Consider the following 18,947-nt stretch of genomic DNA (forward strand, 5'->3'; position numbering starts at 1 on the left):
GTAGAGAGGGACAGAAGGCACTCTGTGCTTTTCTGGCTTTCTCATATATGTGCACTGTACATGTGTGTACATCATACTAACACACCACACACAGGAATGGGAGGAAGGCTGACCAAAGGAAGGAAACCTTGCCTTGAGTCTGCCGAGATGTTAGTCCATTCGTCCTCTGTATTACTGTTTTCTGATCGTATAATAAAATACCTTTACCTTTGTAAAGAGAAGAGGCTTTGCGGCTCATAGTTTTATAGGTCCAGTCTCTGGGAAGGTCCCTCTGGCTGAGTTACCCCTGCTGGATGGCGTCGTGGTGTGAACATGTGTGAGTGTTAAAAGTAGAGACCCCAGGAAGCCAGAAGATCGGGAGGGGCCCATCTTGCTAAGTCTTTAACATTCGGTTCTCAACTGGCATTTGCTGGGGCCCCATGATTAATAAATTCTTCCAGAGTTATGTCCTCAGTGATCGAAATATTTCTTACTAGGCCTCACCTCTTTAAAATTACACACTTTAGTGAAGACCAAGATTCCAACACACAAAGTCATAATAGAAACTACCAAACCATAATAGACTCCTTAAGTATCCATAAAGTGCTAAGTAAAGAACGCCAAACTGGAGTGGGTAGCTGTTCCTGTTATCCCACTACTTGGGAGAAAGAACTGAATATTAGAAAGGACTTTGGGTTGGTGAGGTGAAATTTCTAGATCTTTCGTTACCTTGAAATTCCACACATTGAGTTTGAGTCAATTGAAGTTCTGACTTTATCAGTGGAGCCATGTGATACCTTCTGATTAACTTGCATTTTAAGATGGTATTCTGAAACTAGGATAAAGGTCGTTAGATACGGACAGCACCAGCAGAGTGACATGACATAAGGATGGAAGGTTAAAGGCCCACGGGAACGTAGGCTTGAAAAATCACTCACCCGTCTTTTCCTAATGCTGGTGTCATCTGTAGAAGATGGCTTAGATCAGCAGTTCTCAATATGTGGGTCACAACCCCTTGGACAAGCCTCTGTCTCCAAAAATATTTACACTGTGATTCATAACAGTAGCAAAATACAGTTATGAAGTAGCAACGAAAATAATTTTATGATTATTGGTCACCACAACATAAGGAGCTTCAGTTGCAGCATTAGGAAGGCTGAGAAACACTGGCTTAGACACTGTTTAAGACAGGTGGTAAAGCCAGGTTTTTGGTGGCACACACCTTTAGTCCCAGCATTCAGCTGCATCTCGTGAGTCTGAGGCCAGCGTAGTCTACAGAGCAAGTTCCAGAATAGCCAAGGCTACACAGAGAAACCCTGTCTTGAAAAAACAAAAACAAAACTAACCAGAAGAAAAAAAAAAAAGATTGACAGGTGGGAAGGTATAAACAGATAAAAGTACAGGTACAGGTATTATCTTTTCTGTTGGGGAAAAGGTAAAGGTTATATCACAGGTAGGAATGAGTTAAATACACAAGTCAAACAGATTCACTTAAGCAGAGCAGGTGACCTTAGAACCAGAAAAGGTCGAGTTTAAAACTGTTCTCTGTTGTTCGCACCAGGCAAATACTGTAACCTTTCAGACTTTGTTTTCTAAAACTGGGAACTGGGACTTGCCCATAACAGTAGGTACTAACTCTTGTTATAAGGATGAGTGTGTGCCTTGTGGTAATGAGAGCCCAGAAAGGTCATTTTTGTTTTGTGAGCTAAAGTTCACAAAATAAAATAAAATAAAACTACCACTGAGCTTTCCTGACTGTTGTTTGTGTACCGTGATGCTAGAGCGTGTTAGGATAGCCTCACTTAATGACCCTGTAAGGGTAGTTTTTTGTTCCCATTTCACACAACAAGAAACAGACAGATGAAGTTAATAAGATTTAATACCTCCCGTACATAAATATGGAGATCCAGAATGAGACCATAAACCTGCCTCAGGAGCCCATGCTCTTCGCCTCCTACAGATCTATATGGACAAAGGTGGAAGAAAACTGGCACTGGGTGAGTCGCCCTGGTTGGTACAGAGTCACCTGATGGAGTTCATGTCCTTATTGCTGAAAGACAGATTATAAAGCTTTGGAGTGTGCTAATGTAGTTTCACAACTCTGTGACAACTGCACTCACGGGGCTGGAGAGATGGCTCAGGTCACCCACACAATGGCTCATAACCACCGGTAGCTCTAGTTCCAGGGGATCCAGTGCCCTCTTGTATACCACATACATGTGATGCACAGACATACATGCAGGCAAGATACAATACACACAAATAAATATCACATTTTTTAATAAAACCTTGTTAATATTCTAAAAACATAAGTTTACTTTGCTAACATTCTAAGGGTGAAAATTACAGTTACTGATACCATATTTAATATTTATTGCATAGTTTATAAATGGTTTATATATATGGTAATGTCTGGTGTTTGCTGCTTAGTCAGAAAGGGTGACAGGAGAGAATCATGCACAGCTCCTCTGGAAACCGCTTGTATCAGGAGTCTTTTTACTTTCTTGAGGCAGGTTCTCACTGTGTAGACATAGCTGGCTTAGGCCCCACATTGTAGACCAGGCTATCCTTGAACTCACAGAGATGCCCTTGCCTCTGCCCTTCTCGTGCTGGAATTAGAGGTGGGTGCCACCAGGTCCAGCTAGGAATTTTAAATGGTCTCAGAGTCTTTGAGGAGAAACACAGGAGAAACAGCTGTGTGTGCCCGCCATCCAAGAGCACGTCAGACTCCTTTTCCAGGGTAACCACTTCTGAGTCTTAGCTTCCCAGCAGAGGAGAGGAGGATAGTCAGGGTGGCGCTGTCAGCTTTCTTCTGTGGCACACCTTCTCCGGAAACAGCCTGGAGCGATGGCTTAGGTCAGCAGCGCTTGCTGTTGTGGAATACCCAGGTTTGTTACCAGCACCCACAGGATGGCTGATAACCGCCTGTCACTCTAGTTCCAGGGGCTCCAGTGCCCTCTTCTCTACTGCATACGGTGGGAAAGGTTGCCTCTCCGAGATGCTTTCTATAGCGTTGTAAGCCTGGAAAAGCTCCAAGAAAGGCTTGCAGACTGAGCTTATACAGCTGTCTGTGCGCTGTTACTGCCGCTGTGCCAGCATGCTGGGCAGAGTGCTGCTTCTCTGCTGGCAGTGACACGAAGGAAAGGTGCAGGGCACTCAGTGTTTGATATGGTTTCGGAGAGAATTTTCCATTTCCGTATTTTCTTGCTTTACTGTACTAAGCATGATTATTGGGTGTTTTCCATCTCTTAAAAAATGTATATGATTTTCAGAAAGTAATCTGTACATGACTTAAACCTAATCTCAATTTCTATTAAATATTTCAGAGAGTAGCAGATCGACTCTATGGTGTTTATAAAGTACATGGAAATTATGGGAGAGTTTTTAGGTAGGTATCATACAAACTTAAACATTTAGCTCTAATTAGTTTTCAGCTTAAAAACAGTATTTTTAAATGCTTATAATGTGTGAGTCAGGAGAGTACATTTTCTTTAAATTATCTGTGTGTTTATGTCTGTTCAAATGTGAGTAGGTGCACATGTTGAGGTGTGTGTGTGTGTGTGTGTGTGTGTGTGTGGAGGTCAGAGGTCAGAAGTTAACAATGGCTATCTTTTGATGGCTTTCCACCTTATCATTGAGGCAGGTACTCTGCATTGAATCTGGGGCTCACTAGTTTGGATTAGTCTAGCTTGCTCTGGAGTCGTCTGTTCCTTCCTCCCAAGTGCTGGGTCACCCACGTTGTCACATACATGTGGGTGCTGCCTGTCCACACTCTGGTCCTTGGGCTTATGTGGTAAGGTGGCAAGCACTCTGTTCACTGATCCCCATGGTTTGGGAACAGGGCTTACTCTTGTAGCTGTAGCTGGCCTGGAACTCCTTATATTGTAACCCAGGCTTATGTCAGACCGTGAACAATCCACCTATCTCTGTCTCTCAGGTATTGAGACTTCCAGTCATATTTCACTGTGCCCTGCAAAACAGTATTCACTGATGTCCTATAATGGCTTTCACTTTCATTTCTTTTATTTTTTCTGAGACAAGATTTCTCTGTGTAGCCTTGGCTATCCTGGAACTTAGTCTGTAGACCAGCCTGGCCTCGAACTCACAGAGATCCACCTGCCTCTGCTGGGATTACAGTCATGCACCACCGAGCCCAGCCCGCTTTCACTTTTCAAACACTTTTATTTTAAAGCCATCTGCAAACAAAAAAGTGGTGAGAAAATTGTGTAAAATTGTGAAACTCCTGACTGAAGGGGCACAAAGCCTTTTGCTGTCTCTGTTGATGGCCTGGGGAGAATCACTGGAAACTGTTGGCTAATAAAATACTTTTTCATTCTTTCTTTTTAATATTTCATAATTTATTAGGGCTTTGACAAGATGAATGTCTGTTTTGTGGTACTTCGGTGACTAGAATACTTGTGTGAGGGCTGGAAGTATAGCTCGGGTAGAACAATTGTCTAGTTCTTTGAGACCCTGGGTTCAGTCCTCAGTACCAAACTGGTAGTGTGGTGTATGTATGTATGTGTAAATGACTTGCATGTTTTAGTTATTTAAATTGTTTTTGTTTTGTTTTGTTTTACACTTTTATTAGGGGTGTTTTGCCTGCGTGTATGTGTGTGCCACATATGTGTCTAGTGTCTGTGGAGGCCAGAAGTTCCACTGGAACTAGAGTTACAGATATTTGTGAGCTGCCATGTGGGTTCTGGGCCTCAACCCTAGACCTTTAGAGACAGGGTCTTACTGTGTAGCCCTGGCTGTCCTGGAACTCACTATGTTAGTCCAGGCTGGCCTAGAGCTTGCAAAGATCTACCTGCCTCTGCCTCTCAAGTGCTGGAATTTAGAATTTACATTTCTTTCTTTTGTGAATTTTCTTTTTTTTTGGGGGGGGGGGCGGGGTTCCTTTATTTCTTCTTCATCTTGTTTTGTCTTTTTTTGATACAGGGTTTCTTTGTGTAGCCCTGGCTGTGCTGGTTCTTTATGTAGCCCTGGCTGTGCTGGAACTTACGTGTAGACAGATCCATCTACCTCAACCTTTCAAGTGTTGGGTTTAAAGGTGTGCACCACCACTGCCTGGCTGTTGTTGTTTTGAGAGTCTCATATAGCCCAGGCTGGCCTTAAATTTTCCATGTAGTCAAAGATGACCTTGAGCCTCCTACTTCTGCCTCTGAAGTGCTGTGATTACAAGATGTGCTACCACGTTTAGTTTTTGTGGTACTGAGGAGCAAACTTGGAGCAAGGTAGGCAGGTGTTACCAACTGAGCTATATCCCTAGCTTTGTGTGTTTGTGTTCTTACCTTTAATTATCAAATTTTAAGGGAAAACCAATATGCCTGAATCACAGAAAGTTAAATCCAAAATGTGGGTCCTAGCTAGAAAATGGTCTTGTAAATGACTCCACTGAATAATACCCCATAGAGCTAGTTCATGGTGTTTTGGTTCTTTCTTTTCTTCTAGTGAATGGAGTGCCATTGAGAAAGAAATGGGCGATGGACTGCAGAGCGCCGGGCATCACATGGACGTGTGAGTAACTGAAAGACTAATGCGTCTGTGTCTGTGATGAAAGTAATTTAATTTAGATTATTTATATACAACATAGTAAAACTAAAATTGTAGCTTTTAGGAGAATAATGAAGAGATAGTATAATAGAAAAGGAGTTTTTTGTTTTTTTAAATAAAGACAGAGTCTCTACATAGTCCTGGCTATCCTGGAACTCACTATATAAACCAGGCTGACCTGGCCTAGAACTTAGAGAGATCTGCCTGCCTCTGCCTCCCAAGTGCTGTTATTAAAGGTGTGTACCACCATGCCCAGGAACGAAAAAGAGCTCTTGATGTTAAATTAATGGACATTAATGCTGCATAAGGTACCTCCTCCATTGGAGAAGTGGAAAAGTTCTGGAGATGTTAATGCAACGCACATGTACCTGATTCTACTGAAGTGTGTGCTTAACCTTGTTTCAGGGCTGGAGATACAGCATAGCTAGTAGGGTATTGTCTAGTGTGCACAAGGCTGTGGGTTCAATCCCCAGCACCATGTAAAGCTGTGGGCACGCTTGACATCTGGGCACTGGGAAGGTGGAGGCAGAGGAACCAAAGTCCACGATCATCCCAAATGCACAGGGAGTTTGAGGACAGCTACATGAGGCCCTGTCTCAAAAAAAAAAAAAAAAAATCTTTTGAAGATAAATTTATATATAAGGTATATATGAAGGCTTCTATCAAAACAGATGAAAAAAATTAATTGAAAAAGACATTAAGGCTAATAGCGTAGTTCAGGGGTGAAGGCCCTTGCTTCCAAGTCTGATGAGTTGAGTTTGATCCCCAGGACCCACATCGTTGAAGGAAAGGACCAGCTCTGAAAGTTGTTCTGTCTTCTACCATGCCCCATGGTTCACGCGCACCGCCCCAAATAAATAAAAATGTAATTACCATATTTAAATAGCTCTTTTAAACCAGTAATAAAAAGAGAAAAAAGTTTTAAATGTTCTCATCATGAAAAAGATATGTCAGGTAATGGGTATGTAAATTAGCTTGAATTAATCATGCCACAGTGTACCTATATCGAGTCCTCACTTTTACATTGTAAGTGCACAGTCATTGTTAATGCTGCTTAAGCTATTCAGAGGTAAGAAAATATTTTGTCTAAATGAATTATCTTTTTGTGTGTGTCCTGTGTGTGTTTGTGTGTGTGTGTGTGTGTGTGTGTGTGTGTGTGTGTTCATGTTCAGGTGACCACAGTGACCAGGAGGGTGTGGGATTCCCTGGAGGTGGAATTATAGGTGCTTGTAAGCCGTTATGTCTTTAAAATACTAATGCTTGTTGACTCAGCTGGAGTTACTGATGCCTTGTTTCTTACACAGCTATGCATCTTCTATTGATGATATTTTGGAAGATGAAGAGCACTATGCAGATCAGCTGAAGGAATATCTGTTTTATGCAGAAGCACTGCGGTGAGTATCTGATGACAATCCTGCAGATGTACACAAGAGTTGCTTTCTAAGTGATTTCTCTATGTCAGACCCTGTAACGAGGCCCAGTGTATTCCCTTGTTAGGCATAAAAATGACAAGTTCCGCCCTTAAAGCATCTTCTTGACAAGAGCTTCCTGTTATGTGTTTCTGTCCTGTCTGTTTCTTCCTGCTTTTACCAGTTTGAAGACTGGGACTAAAGTACAAGCAGAATATGGAGCCCTACAGAGACAAACTGAATCCTCTCTAGAAACTTACTGGATAAGAGCTTATGCTAGTATGTTCGCCTCCCTCCCTCTTTCATGTCTTAGTTACTCTTCCGTTGCCCTGAAGAGACCCCATGACCAAGGCAGCTTACAAAAGGGATCATTTAACTGGGAGCGTGCTTACAGTTTTGTAAAGTTGGTCCATGAGCACCATGGTGGGAGCATGGCGCTGGAGCAGTAGCTGAGAGTTTATCTCTGATCCACAAGCAGCAGGCAGAGAGAAAGCCAGGGAACTAACCGGAGTAGAAGGGCTTTTGAAGCCTCGGAGCACACCCCCGTGACACCCATCCTAATCCTTCCCAAACACTTTAACCAACTCTATATGAGCATACAGGGGCATTCCCATTCAAGCTACTACTCTTTCTTTCCTTCTTTGATTTTTTTGTTTGTTTCGTTGTTTTTCGAGACAGGGTTTCTCTGTAGCCCTGGCTGTCTTGGAACTCACTCTGTAGACCAGTCTGGCCTGGAACTCACACAGATCCTCCTGCCCCTGCTTCCTGCCTCTGCACAGGGATTCAAGGTGTGCATCACCACACCTGGCTTTTTTTATTTTTTTAATTCAAATTAGGAAAGACATTTTCCTGAAAGGGTTAGCTTTCAGTTAGTTTTTCTGTCACTTTGAAAAGCAGTATAAGAATTGTGTTGGAGGCTGAGCATGGCGTGCACACCTTTAGTCACAGTGCTAGGAGGCAGAGGCAGAGGGATCTCTGTGAGGACATGGCCAGCCTTGTCTACAGAGTGAGTTTCCAGCTGGCCTTGGCAACATTATAATAAGACTCTGTTTTCAAATGGGGAGAAGAAAGAAAGAAAGAATTCTCTTGAGTAGTTGGAGAGTTGGTTCAGTGGTTTAGAGTTTGTACTGCTTTCCCAGAGGACCAAGTTCAATTCACAGTACAACTAACTACTTGTAACTAACTATAACTCCAGCTCCAGGAGATCCAGTGCCTCTGGTCTCTGCAGGCATCTGCACTCATGTGAACATGAACATACCAACACACACACACACACACACACACACACGGAAATACAGAAGAGCTGTATTCTTTAGCTTGTCAGCCTTAAATCAGTGGCAGGTGGGCAGAGCAGAAGCTTGTATAGAAGCAAGTTTCACCAAAATGTTTTCAAGCTATGTAGCAAAAGGAAGTTGCTGAATACAGTGACATTCTCTGTAGTTCCTACAAGTCATAAAAATGATTACTATGTTTTGACTTGAAAAATGTCCACAGTTTGTGCTGAGTGTGAGGGTATAAACAGGAGCAGTGTAGGGGTGTGCTCTACGTGCCTAGCTGAGTTCTGGAAGTTGGACACACTTTGGTGTGTGGATTGTATGTGGACAGCAAGGCTCTGGGGCGTTCTGGTACTGTTTCCACTTAGTGTAGGATTGTTTTTACAGTTATCGTAGTTCATTGTTAGGCTAAGGTATTTCTAGAATAAAAAGGAAGACGCTGTGATCTTATGCTTTCAAAGAATATCACTTGCCACGTGAGACCCAGGGTGAGCTCTGGAGCTGGGCACGATGGGATGTACCCCTAAGCTAGCAGCTCAGGAGGCAGAGGCAAGGGACATTGAAATTCAAAGACAGCTTTGACTGTGCTTAATGGGGCTGTTTGAGAAAAAAGGAGTCTAAACAATTGATAGTAGTGTTACATAATTATTCAGTTTTTACATAATTACATAAGCCATATTTTGCTTATGGATATGCAAAGGTTTTATGCTTAGGTTCTGCTAGATTTCATTTTCAGGGTTGGACTACTATATTTTAAACTTGAAAGTTATGGTCATATAAGTCCTGACCGTACAGAGACATTATGAATGTTTCTCCCTGGACCCCTAAAAACATGTCTGATATGTTTAAAAAGCTTGAAAAAAAAACCAAAAACACTCTTAATGGCTGTTGTTGGTCACCCAAGGGCGGTGTGCAGGAAGCACGAGCTTATGCAGTATGACTTGGAGACGGCTGCTCAGGACCTGGCTTCCAAAAAACAGCAGTGTGAGGAGCTGGCCACTGGGGTGAGTGTCCTTTAGGTTTCCGTGCTGCTGCAGCGGGGGTGCGGTTGTGATGTATAAGATGCTTATGCCTCAGGAGAACCAGGAGGGAGAAACTGTACAATTTTTTTAGTTTAGTACAGACTACAAAATCACTGTGTAGAGTACAGTGTCTTGACTTCCCTTGTCTTTTTTAAAGGACGTGTGTGTGTGCGTGTGTGTGTGCGTGTGTGTGTGTGTGTGTGTGTGGTGTGCGTGTGGTGTGCGTGCGTGTGTGTGCGCGCGCGCGCGCATTGCTTGAGCACAGTATCTGCAGAAGTCAAAAGAGGGCGTTGGATCCCTTAGGACTGGAGTTGCAGGCAGTTGTGAGCCACCGTTCTGATGTGGGTACTAAGAACCAAACCTGGATCCTTTGAAAGAGCAGCAGATGTTCTGAGCCACCTCTCCTGCCCTTTTTGATTGGTTTCTTGTTATAAAAAGATAACAGCCATCAAAACTGTGCTTCTGTTAGTCCTGTCTTAATTGGACAAGGTGTTTTATAGGAATTGTAGTTGAAGGGCTGGGAAAATAGTCAGTGGTTAGGAGTGTTTGATTCCTAGCATTTGAGTCAGGTAGCTCACAGTCACATTCGGTTCCTGCTCCAGAGGGATCTGATGCCATCCTCTGGCTTCTTTGGGCAGCTGAATGCCCGTGGGCATACTCACACATATATGTTAAAAATTAAAGCATTTTAAAGACTTACCTTACTTCGGAAAGCCTTACCCACTCAGAATCAGTCCATCCCTCCTAAGAAGGGAGAGGCGGGGTCTGGAAACAGAGAGGCAGCAGAGCACGCTGCTTCTCAGTTACTTGGTCACATACAAGTGCTTCAGTCTGAAAAGCACTCTTCAGGGGGTCAGTGTGGTGTCACACCTTTAATCCCAGCGCTGGGAGGCAGAGGCAGGCGGTCTCTGTTGAGTTTGAGGCCAGTCTGGTGTACATAGTCAGACCCTGTCTCCACTACCATAATTACTATTTTCAAGTAGTGTCAGGTATAATCACATTGTTTGCAACCAGTCCTTAGAACGTTTGCATATTTTGAAACTAAAACTGTTCCTGTTGAAAGCTCCAGTCTTCTCCCCGGCTCTGGAAGTCACAGTCCACTTTGTGCCTCTGGTTGGCCCCTAGATGCCCCACTTAGGTAGGGTCACACAGTGCTTGTCCCTGTGGCTGTCATCACTCATCACGAGGCTCTCCGGCTCACCTGTGTTGTAGCGCATACTGGAATTCTTTCCTTCCAACTGGGTAATGTCCCGCTCTGTAGTCACCACACCTCGTCTGTTCATCTGTATCTGTTTCCTTCTAGACTGTGAGAACATTCTCATTGAAGGGGATGACTACCAAACTCTTTGGTCAAGAAACTCCAGAGCAAAGAGAAGCCAGAGTAAAGGTGCTTGAAGAGCAGATAAATGAAGGGGAACAGCAGCTGAAGTGTAAAAATCTGGAAGGCAGGTAAAGTGCTGTGAGGCTTAACAGTGCTGGCCAGGAGGCATTCTGTGTTTGTTTCTGACAGTTCCTACTTTCACTGGGTGAACCTGCGTTCACTGCACAGGGGGAGCTGACAGAAACCATGTTCTACCATGCTATGTAGTCCAGGGGAGGGAGGGGAAGGGGACCAGATCTATAATTTTACGTGCTGGTGCTTCTTATGATTTTTATGCTTTGTGCATTCTCTGAACCCTTCCTTTAACCCCCGTAACAAAGCCTGAGCATCCTACAGAACACAGCACAGGTGCCACTTCACAGTGAGCCTCCCCTCCTCCCAGACTGTCACGGCATGGAACTTGTTCTTCCGTCGTGTGCCGCTGGTCCCGGGTGAGGGGGTGGTCAGAGGCTGTCTCTGGAAAGCTGTGGGCCCTTCAGAGTCTGTAACTGTGAGGGCTGTACTCCCTTCACATTTTACTTTAAGGCTTGGAATATACTTGTTCCATAAATATTTCTGGAAATTCAGATCTCAGGGGATCTGCTCTCATCGTTTGGCTCCTTCCTTTTCTGTTTGTGTTCTTCTAAATGAGAAAGTGGATTAACACAGACAGTCTATTGTTTTAGCCAGGAATTGTGGTGCACACCTTTAATCCCAGTACTGGGGAGGCAGAGGCAGAGGCAGGGCAGATTTCTGAGTTGGAGGTCAGCCTGGTCTACAAAGTGTGTTCAGAGACAGCCAGAACAGAGAAACCCTGTTTTGAAAGAGAGAGAGATTTTTTAAAGTGACTTTGTTAATTTTTGAAACTGTGGACTCTTTAAAAATACAGTGGCACTTGCCTGTAATCCCCATACTCTGGGAGGAGAGGCAGGCAGATCTCTGTGAGCCTGGTCTACAAAGCAAGTCCAGGACGGCGAAGGCTAGACAGAGAAAGCCTGTCTCAAAAAACCAAAAACCAACCAAACAAACAAAAGGCAGTTTTCATTAATGTAATTAAAAGGTCCCTTTAGGAATTATTCATTCATTCATTGAGTTAGTTAGGGTGGGGGCTTAGTCACTCTGTGTTACTCAAACTTGTGTGAACTCCCAGGGCCCAGTTCCCCTTCCACTTCAGCCTTCCTAGCAGCTTGGTGTCCAAGGACCTGCCACTGAGCCCAGAAGTCAGAGCTCAAGATCCAGATTGTTATTTTTAATTTATTTTTATTTTATGTGTATGAGTAATTAGCTTCATATGTGTGTGCATAATGTACATGCCTAGTGTCCATGAAAGCTAGAAGAGGGTGTCATATCCTCTGGAACTGGGGTTACAGACAGTTGTAAGCTGTCATGTGGGTGCTGGGAACTGAACCCCAGTCTTCCATAGGAGCAGCCTGTGCTCTTAACCGCTGAGCCAATGGTTTAAATGAGTCCCCAGGTTCATTTACATCTTGAACACACTAATCAGGGTTCATAATCATTATATATGTTCCAGTGGCACAAGGCAGGCAGTTTCTGTGGCATTTGCAAGGCTATGGTCAAGGAAACATCCATATCTGTTTGAACATAGAGCTGTGTGGCCAAAAGTACTAATGTGTAGAGTATTCAGATACCTCCTTTTTTCCTTTCACATACATTTTAGGAAAAGAAAAAAATAACTGTCTTATAAAACAATAACCTTTTCTTCTGCATAGACAATTTTAAAAGACTGGCACAACTTACCTGTGGAGATGGGAGCAAGTGTCTGTTTACTCCAATTGGGGCACAGGTGACACAGCAAAGGCACAGTTAACCCAGCTGGGGGAGCCAGTGAGGTCATTGGGGTTACTAATAGGAACCCAAGTGATGCCTCCTGTCACTCACACCCAAGGGCTCCTGCCCAGCTTGCAGACAGCTCCACGGAAATGGCGCTTTCCCTGGCGTTTGTTCATTGCCTCTGTGACCCTGCGAGGGAGGGAGGAGCCTTGTAGGTCTTTCCTTGTGCACAGCCTTAGAAGTGGCGTTAGCTTCTGTCCTCCTGTGGTAGGAGGATGTGTCAGTGTGGAGAAAATGGCTATACAAACTGGCTGGCCGGGGGCGTAGTGTAGTCTCTTGAAGTGAGAGCAAACATGGCTGTGTGTTTTATTTCAGAGAATTTGTGAAAAATGCATGGGCTGATATCGAACGCTTCAAAGAACAAAAGAACCGGGACCTAAAGGAAGCCCTCATCAGCTATGCTGTCATGCAGATCAGCATGTGCAAAAAGGTACCGGTCCTGGGAGGACGCAGCTGCATAGAGAGGTGGCTTAATGGGTAGAGTGCTGCATGAAGCAGGAGGTCAGGCAGGAGAATCGGAAATGTAAAGTCTTCCTCAGCCTGAGGCTTGTGAAAACCCAGTCAGAAAATAAAGGGCCCGTGAGAATGCTCCGTGGGTAAAGAGCTGCTCTCACACCTCATGTCTTAAATCTGATTCCCACTTCCCACAGACCTCACTCCAACTCTTGCAAGTTGTCCTCTGACCTCCACACAATCTGTGGCAGGTATGTGCCACACAGAGAGATAAATAAAAATAAATGAGCAAGAAAGAGCTTCTCCGTTTATGTAAATTCTCTTACTAACTTTTCCTAATTCCACAACTTAATTTTGAAAGAATTCCTATAGCTCAAATGTCAGTTACTGTGTCTCTAAGGTTGTGCCTGTTTATAATTTGTGTTCAGAAGTATACACCACAACGTGACTTTGGACACATACATGCTGTTCTTGAACAGGACCCTAAAACACCATTCCTCATAATTGTTAGATGCTCCAAGAAAGAGTAGACGTATTAGAAGGGAATTGGGGTTGTGGTTTGGTGTTAAATTAAGTTTTACAGACACCATCTAGCCACTCTCTGTAGTGAAAGATGAACCTTGAAGCCGGAGACCTTTCTGCGGTAGCATTTAGAACAGAATAGAATGTGCTCCTTCACTTCTTTCTCCTCACCTGAGATCTGCTGGTGTGGCCAGAGCTGGTGGCACCGTGTGCTTGTGTGTGTGCCCTGTGGTGCCGAGGATTCACCTGTGCACCTCGTGCTCTGCCATTACCGACTCCTGTCCCACTGTGTGTACCTCTGGCACTACTGTGGGGTAGAGCGCAGTAACTAAGGCAGCCCTGCGCGTCCAGCCTTCTTAGAGGGAAGACCCACTAAAACCACACAGGCAGCTCTTGTGCATCTTCTAGAACAGGGAAGAGTTCAGTGTCTGTTCCTCTATTTCACGAGAATGATAGCAGACAATCCCAGTGCGTGCGTGCGTACGTGCATGCGTGTAGTAGATTTTTATATTTAAAACTTTACAGAGTTCTTACATTACTTTTACCTTATTTAGACCTACCCACACACAACTTTTTTCCCAGTCCCAGGGGTGGGCCTAAGCAGAGCCTGAGCTCTGCTGCTGAGCCATGTATCAGCATTGAGCCATGTATCTCAAACTGTCTTGAACTCACTATAGAGCCTAGGCATGACTTGCATTCACTGTGTAGCCCAGGCTAGCCTGAAACTCCCTGTGCAGCACAGGCTCATCTCAGACTCTCACACCTGCCTCCACTCCCCAGGTGTTAAGATTACAAGCATGATGTTAGCACATTGGGTGCCTAACAGTCTTTTCTTTAGAAACTTAAAATTAAATGCCCAAAGTTAAGATTAGCATTGGTTTATTCTTGGGTAAATATGACTATGAGGTGGTAGTTATCTAAAGTGTCATTGTTGATATATCATATAGTTGATAAACTATAATCAAGTTCCTTGGCTGTAATTAGATGACTGACTTGTAGAAGTGATGAAACAAAGCAAAAGCTCACAAACCACAGAGCATTTTAAAGTAAGTAGCAGGCAGTTGCCTAGTACACATGGAGCTAAGTGATCGATCCCAGCCCCACTACAACTACCAATGCAGATGCCCCTACAATCCACTACAACTACCAATGCAGATGCCCCTACAATCCCAGCCCCACATAAACTACCAATGCAGATGCCCCTACAATCCCAGCCCCACATAAACTACCAATGCAGATGCCCCTACAATCCCAGCCCCACATAAACTACCAATGCAGATGCCCCTACAATCCACTACAACTACCAATGCAGATGCCCCTACAATCCCAGCCCCACATAAACTACCAATGCAGATGCCCCTACAATCCACTACAACTACCAATGCAGATGTCCCTACAATCCCAGCCCCACATAAACTACCAATGCAGATGCCCCTACAATCCCAGCCCCACATAAACTACCAATGCAGATGCCCCTACAATCCCAGCCCCACATAAACTACCAATGCAGATGCCCCTACAATCCACTACAACTACCAATGCAGATGCCCCTACAATCCACTACAACTACCAATGCAGATGACCCTACAATCCACTACAACTACCAATGCAGATGACCCTACAATCCCAGCCCCACATAAACTACCAATGCAGATGCCCCTACAATCCCAGCACTGGGGAGGATCTGAGCAGGAAGATCAGAAGTTCCCACATACTGCATCCAAGACTAGCAGACTGGGCTACATAAACCCCGCCCCTGTCTCCATAGCAAAACAAAAGTAAATACTACTCTTTACTAATCCTAAAAAGTGGTCAGGTTTAGCCTTTAATAGTGAGTAACCTAATTTATCAAATCAAGTTGGATAAAGCTTTGGGGTTTTTTAAAAAAATTTTTTTAAGACTTACTTTTTATTTTTATTCTATTTATTTCTTTATTGGTTTTTGGTTTTTCAAGACAGGGTTTCTCTGTGTAGCCCTGGCTGTCCTGGAACTCATTCTGTAGACCAGGCTGACCTCGAACTCACAGAGAGCCGCCTGCCTCTGCCTCCTGAGCGCTGGGATTAGAGGTGTGTGCCACCACTGCCCCGTTTATTTTTACTTTTAGTTACGTGTCTGTGCGGGTATGTGTGCACATGAGTGCTCCCCCATAGCAGGAGGTAGTGGCTGTGAGCAGCCGGATATGGGCTTGGGAAGCACACTCAGGCTCTCTGCAAGATCAGAGGCTCACTCTTAACCACTCAGCACCTCTCCAGCCCAGGCTGAAGTGGCGGTGCACGCCTTAGTTCTCACACTTCCGAGGCAGAGGCGGCAGACAGGTCTCTGAGTTTGAGGCCAGCCTTGCCAATGTAGTGAGTCTCTGGCCATCCAGGTCTACAGAAGAAGACCCTGTCTCAAAACAAACAAGTTAAAAATGGGTTTCTCAGGTACTTCACAAATTGTAAGTATCATAAAAATAGCACAGATAAAATGAAAATTTCAGTGATTCAGAACATAACTAAGGAAAAGTCCACCCAACCACCGCCAAGATTCCTTTAAAAAATATTTCTCCGTTACACTGTAGTCTGCCTCCTTTTGGATATTTTGGTAGATACAGCCAGTTAGGAAATACCTCTTTTTCCCTCAGATAAAACTGCATTATACGTGCGCATGTAGTTTTGTAACAGTTTTTCTTTTGTAACAGTTCTGAGATCTGTCATGTTTTTTTTTTTTCTTTTCTGTAAAAAAAAAAAAGCAAAAAAACTTACTTATTGGGAGGGAGACACGTGTGCGGGTGTGGCAGCCATCTCACCTGCTTTTCATCTACTTTTCTCAGGGTAGGTCCTAACGGTGTAGCCTAGGTTGGCAGTGTCGCAAGCACAGGGCCATATCACTTACAGATGGGATAATCTGACTTCTTTGGTCCCATTTGTGTCCGTTTTATTTCTTTCTCTTGATTTACCGCCCTGGCCAAGATTTCAAGACCCTATTGAACAAGAGTGTGAGACACCTCAGTCTTCCTGGTGTTAGAGGGGTGTTACAGATGCCCCAGTCATGCTGGGTGTAGTGCTGCATACACACCTTTAACCCCAGCACTCGGGAGGCAGAGGCAGGGGGGGTCTTAGAGTCTGAGGCCAGCCTGGTCTATGAAGTGTGTTCCAGGACAGCCAGGGCTACGCAGAGAAACCCTGTCTCCAAAACACAACCAAAAAAGACATGCCCCAGACACTGTGCACTGTTGGCTATATGTCTGTTGTATAGGATCACATTATAAAGTTTCTTTTGTTTTCAGGGAATTCAAGTCTGGACCAATGCCAAGGAATGCTTTAGCAAGATGTAATCCCGTGAACTGACTTTCTCTTCAATCAAAGTGCCCCGAAACGAAGCACAAATAAAAAGAAATTCATTTGCCACATCATATACACAAGAGTATACGGTAAATTGAACAAATCAGCCTTCTTTAACTTAGGTATAGTTGTGTTCATATAGCACAAAAGAATACATTTTAATGAAGAATAAATATTATACTTTGAGGTTTTGGGGACTGGTGCTGATTCCAAAAAATTAATTTAATAAGAGATACCAACAGATTCTTAGTCAGGCTTCTGAACCAGTGACTGGACGTCAGGATGTTAGTTAATTTCCATGTGTTCCTCTCAGTGACAACTGTTCCAAGTCTTATCATGTGGGGGAGTTCTTCCCAAGACAAGACTGCTCTAGGACCCACTTCTGCTGTAGGGTTATTTTATCTTGCCTTAGAATTGAACTGTTTGGTTTGACAAAGCTCAGCAGAAACTTGTTGTGAAATCTGAGGTTTTTCTTCCCTGTTCTTAGATCCCTGTACCACCTGTATACACTAGAAAATGCCTTCAGTTTGTGTTTCACCAAAATTTTGATACTGATCAGAATTTTATACTGCCAACAATGAAGTTTCAGCTTCTCAGATTACTCTGATCTAGGAATCGCTGTATAGGAAGTTTTAATTGAGCATTATTATTCTCAAATAATTGTTAACCTCAGCAGCAAGCCGCAAGTTCTTCTGCTTGGCCCTGTGCACACGGCATTTCAGGGTACGAGATGGAGCATTTCCATGTGTAAGACATGCATAGTGAACACATGTGGGCTGGTACCGTCATCGTTTGTGTGCTTTTCTATTGCCTGGCTGTGGTATTTGTAAAGATAAATTATGTTGTTGTGTCTCAGTTTGTGTTTCATGTACACATTCAGAAGCCAAGCACTGTCACTCTGCTAGCTAGCAGGGCCTTAGCTGTGCACTCATTATTTCTAATGTTTCAAACTATGCTCAGTACTGTTTAACATTTGACTTTTTTACATGTTTAAAATGTTGCTGGATTTTTGTGCTGTTTGCCAAACTTATACAGTAAATAAAGGAAGTGTCGTGTTTGTTTCCAGATTCTTTTATTTTAAGATGATCCATATATGTAAATACCTAATTTTGTGTAAGGAGGTATACATGCCATATTATGTTTTAAAGTGAACTAATGGTGTTTTGAAAAATAAGATACTGAAATTAGAAAAGACTTAAATTTTTGGTTATGGTTTTGCTCTGGTTTGGTTCTTTTTGAGACAGGGTTTCATGTAGCCCTGGCCAATCCTGGAATTGGTTATGTAGACCTGGCTAGACTCACAGATATCCATCCACCTGTCTCTCCCACGCAGATGAGTGCTAGGGTTAAATGTATGGACCACCATGCCTAGCTTTGCCATGGTTATTAAAAAGATAACCGGTAGAAGCCAAAGCTATCTGTGTGGATACAAATTCTTCCCCTGTGTGTTCTAACCTCTATTTATTAACAAAATACCCTTCTGCATGATAGTTAAAATCACAAGCCTAGAGCTTGGGTTGTAGCTCAAGAGAGTACTCAGCTTCATATGTGTCAGGCCCTGGTGTCAGTCCCTAATGCCACAGAAAGATAGAGGACAAGCTTGAACAGAGTGGTCCATGCACTCAAGTGGTGGGGGCAAGGAACACAGGCTTGAGGCCACCTGGCCTACATAGTTGCAGGCAGCATGAGCTACAGTGAAGCCTTCCTCCCAAATAAAAGCCTCTTTCCTAAACTGACAGTAACAGAATGTGGTAGGTTTTTTTAGATTTACGGTATGAGTTTTGAAGATTTAAGCCCGGTGTGTGCAGATAAGCCCAGCTGCAAGGGCTGAAACAGGAGGCTTGCTCAGCTTGGGAGCTCAAGGGGGTGGCTCTGTTGGTAGCACGTTCCTGAGCTGGGGAGAAGCCCTGAGACTGATTCCTAGCACAGAAGGAAATGGCCTCTCATGTAATCCAAGGCTCAGGAGGTGGAGGCAGGAGAGCAGAAGCTCAAGGTCCTCTTCAGTCCCTTAGGGAGTTTGAGGACAGGCCGGATTGCATAGGATGACACTGCCTCAAGGGAAAGGAGAAATAGAACCACCGTATGGGCAAGTTTTCTGAGGAAATACCTCAGAGAATGCAGAACAGGGTTTCAAAAGATGTCTGCGCCTATTCTCATAATAGCTAAAACACGGAAGCAACTTTTTCTTTCTTTTTTCT

General features: G+C 43.8%; 1 protein-coding gene across 1 annotated transcript in view; it reads left to right on the forward strand.

The window, feature by feature from the left end:
* The window catches only part of Snx4 (sorting nexin 4), a 54,724-nt gene extending 36,908 nt beyond the window's left edge, over window positions 1–17,816 (forward strand). Inside the window, exons 8-14 of the mRNA XM_021651539.2 lie at window positions 3,306–3,367; window positions 5,434–5,499; window positions 6,840–6,929; window positions 9,123–9,222; window positions 10,544–10,689; window positions 12,767–12,881; window positions 16,695–17,816. Of these exons, the coding sequence (XP_021507214.1) occupies window positions 3,306–3,367; window positions 5,434–5,499; window positions 6,840–6,929; window positions 9,123–9,222; window positions 10,544–10,689; window positions 12,767–12,881; window positions 16,695–16,742 (627 nt within the window). The 3' untranslated portion in view covers window positions 16,743–17,816. The remainder of the gene's footprint in view (window positions 1–3,305; window positions 3,368–5,433; window positions 5,500–6,839; window positions 6,930–9,122; window positions 9,223–10,543; window positions 10,690–12,766; window positions 12,882–16,694) is intronic.
* Window positions 17,817–18,947: the final 1,131 nt, after the last annotated feature.

Source organism: Meriones unguiculatus, chromosome 17 (genome assembly GCF_030254825.1).
Source record: "Meriones unguiculatus strain TT.TT164.6M chromosome 17, Bangor_MerUng_6.1, whole genome shotgun sequence".
In the NCBI taxonomy this organism is placed as follows: domain Eukaryota; kingdom Metazoa; phylum Chordata; class Mammalia; order Rodentia; family Muridae; genus Meriones; species Meriones unguiculatus.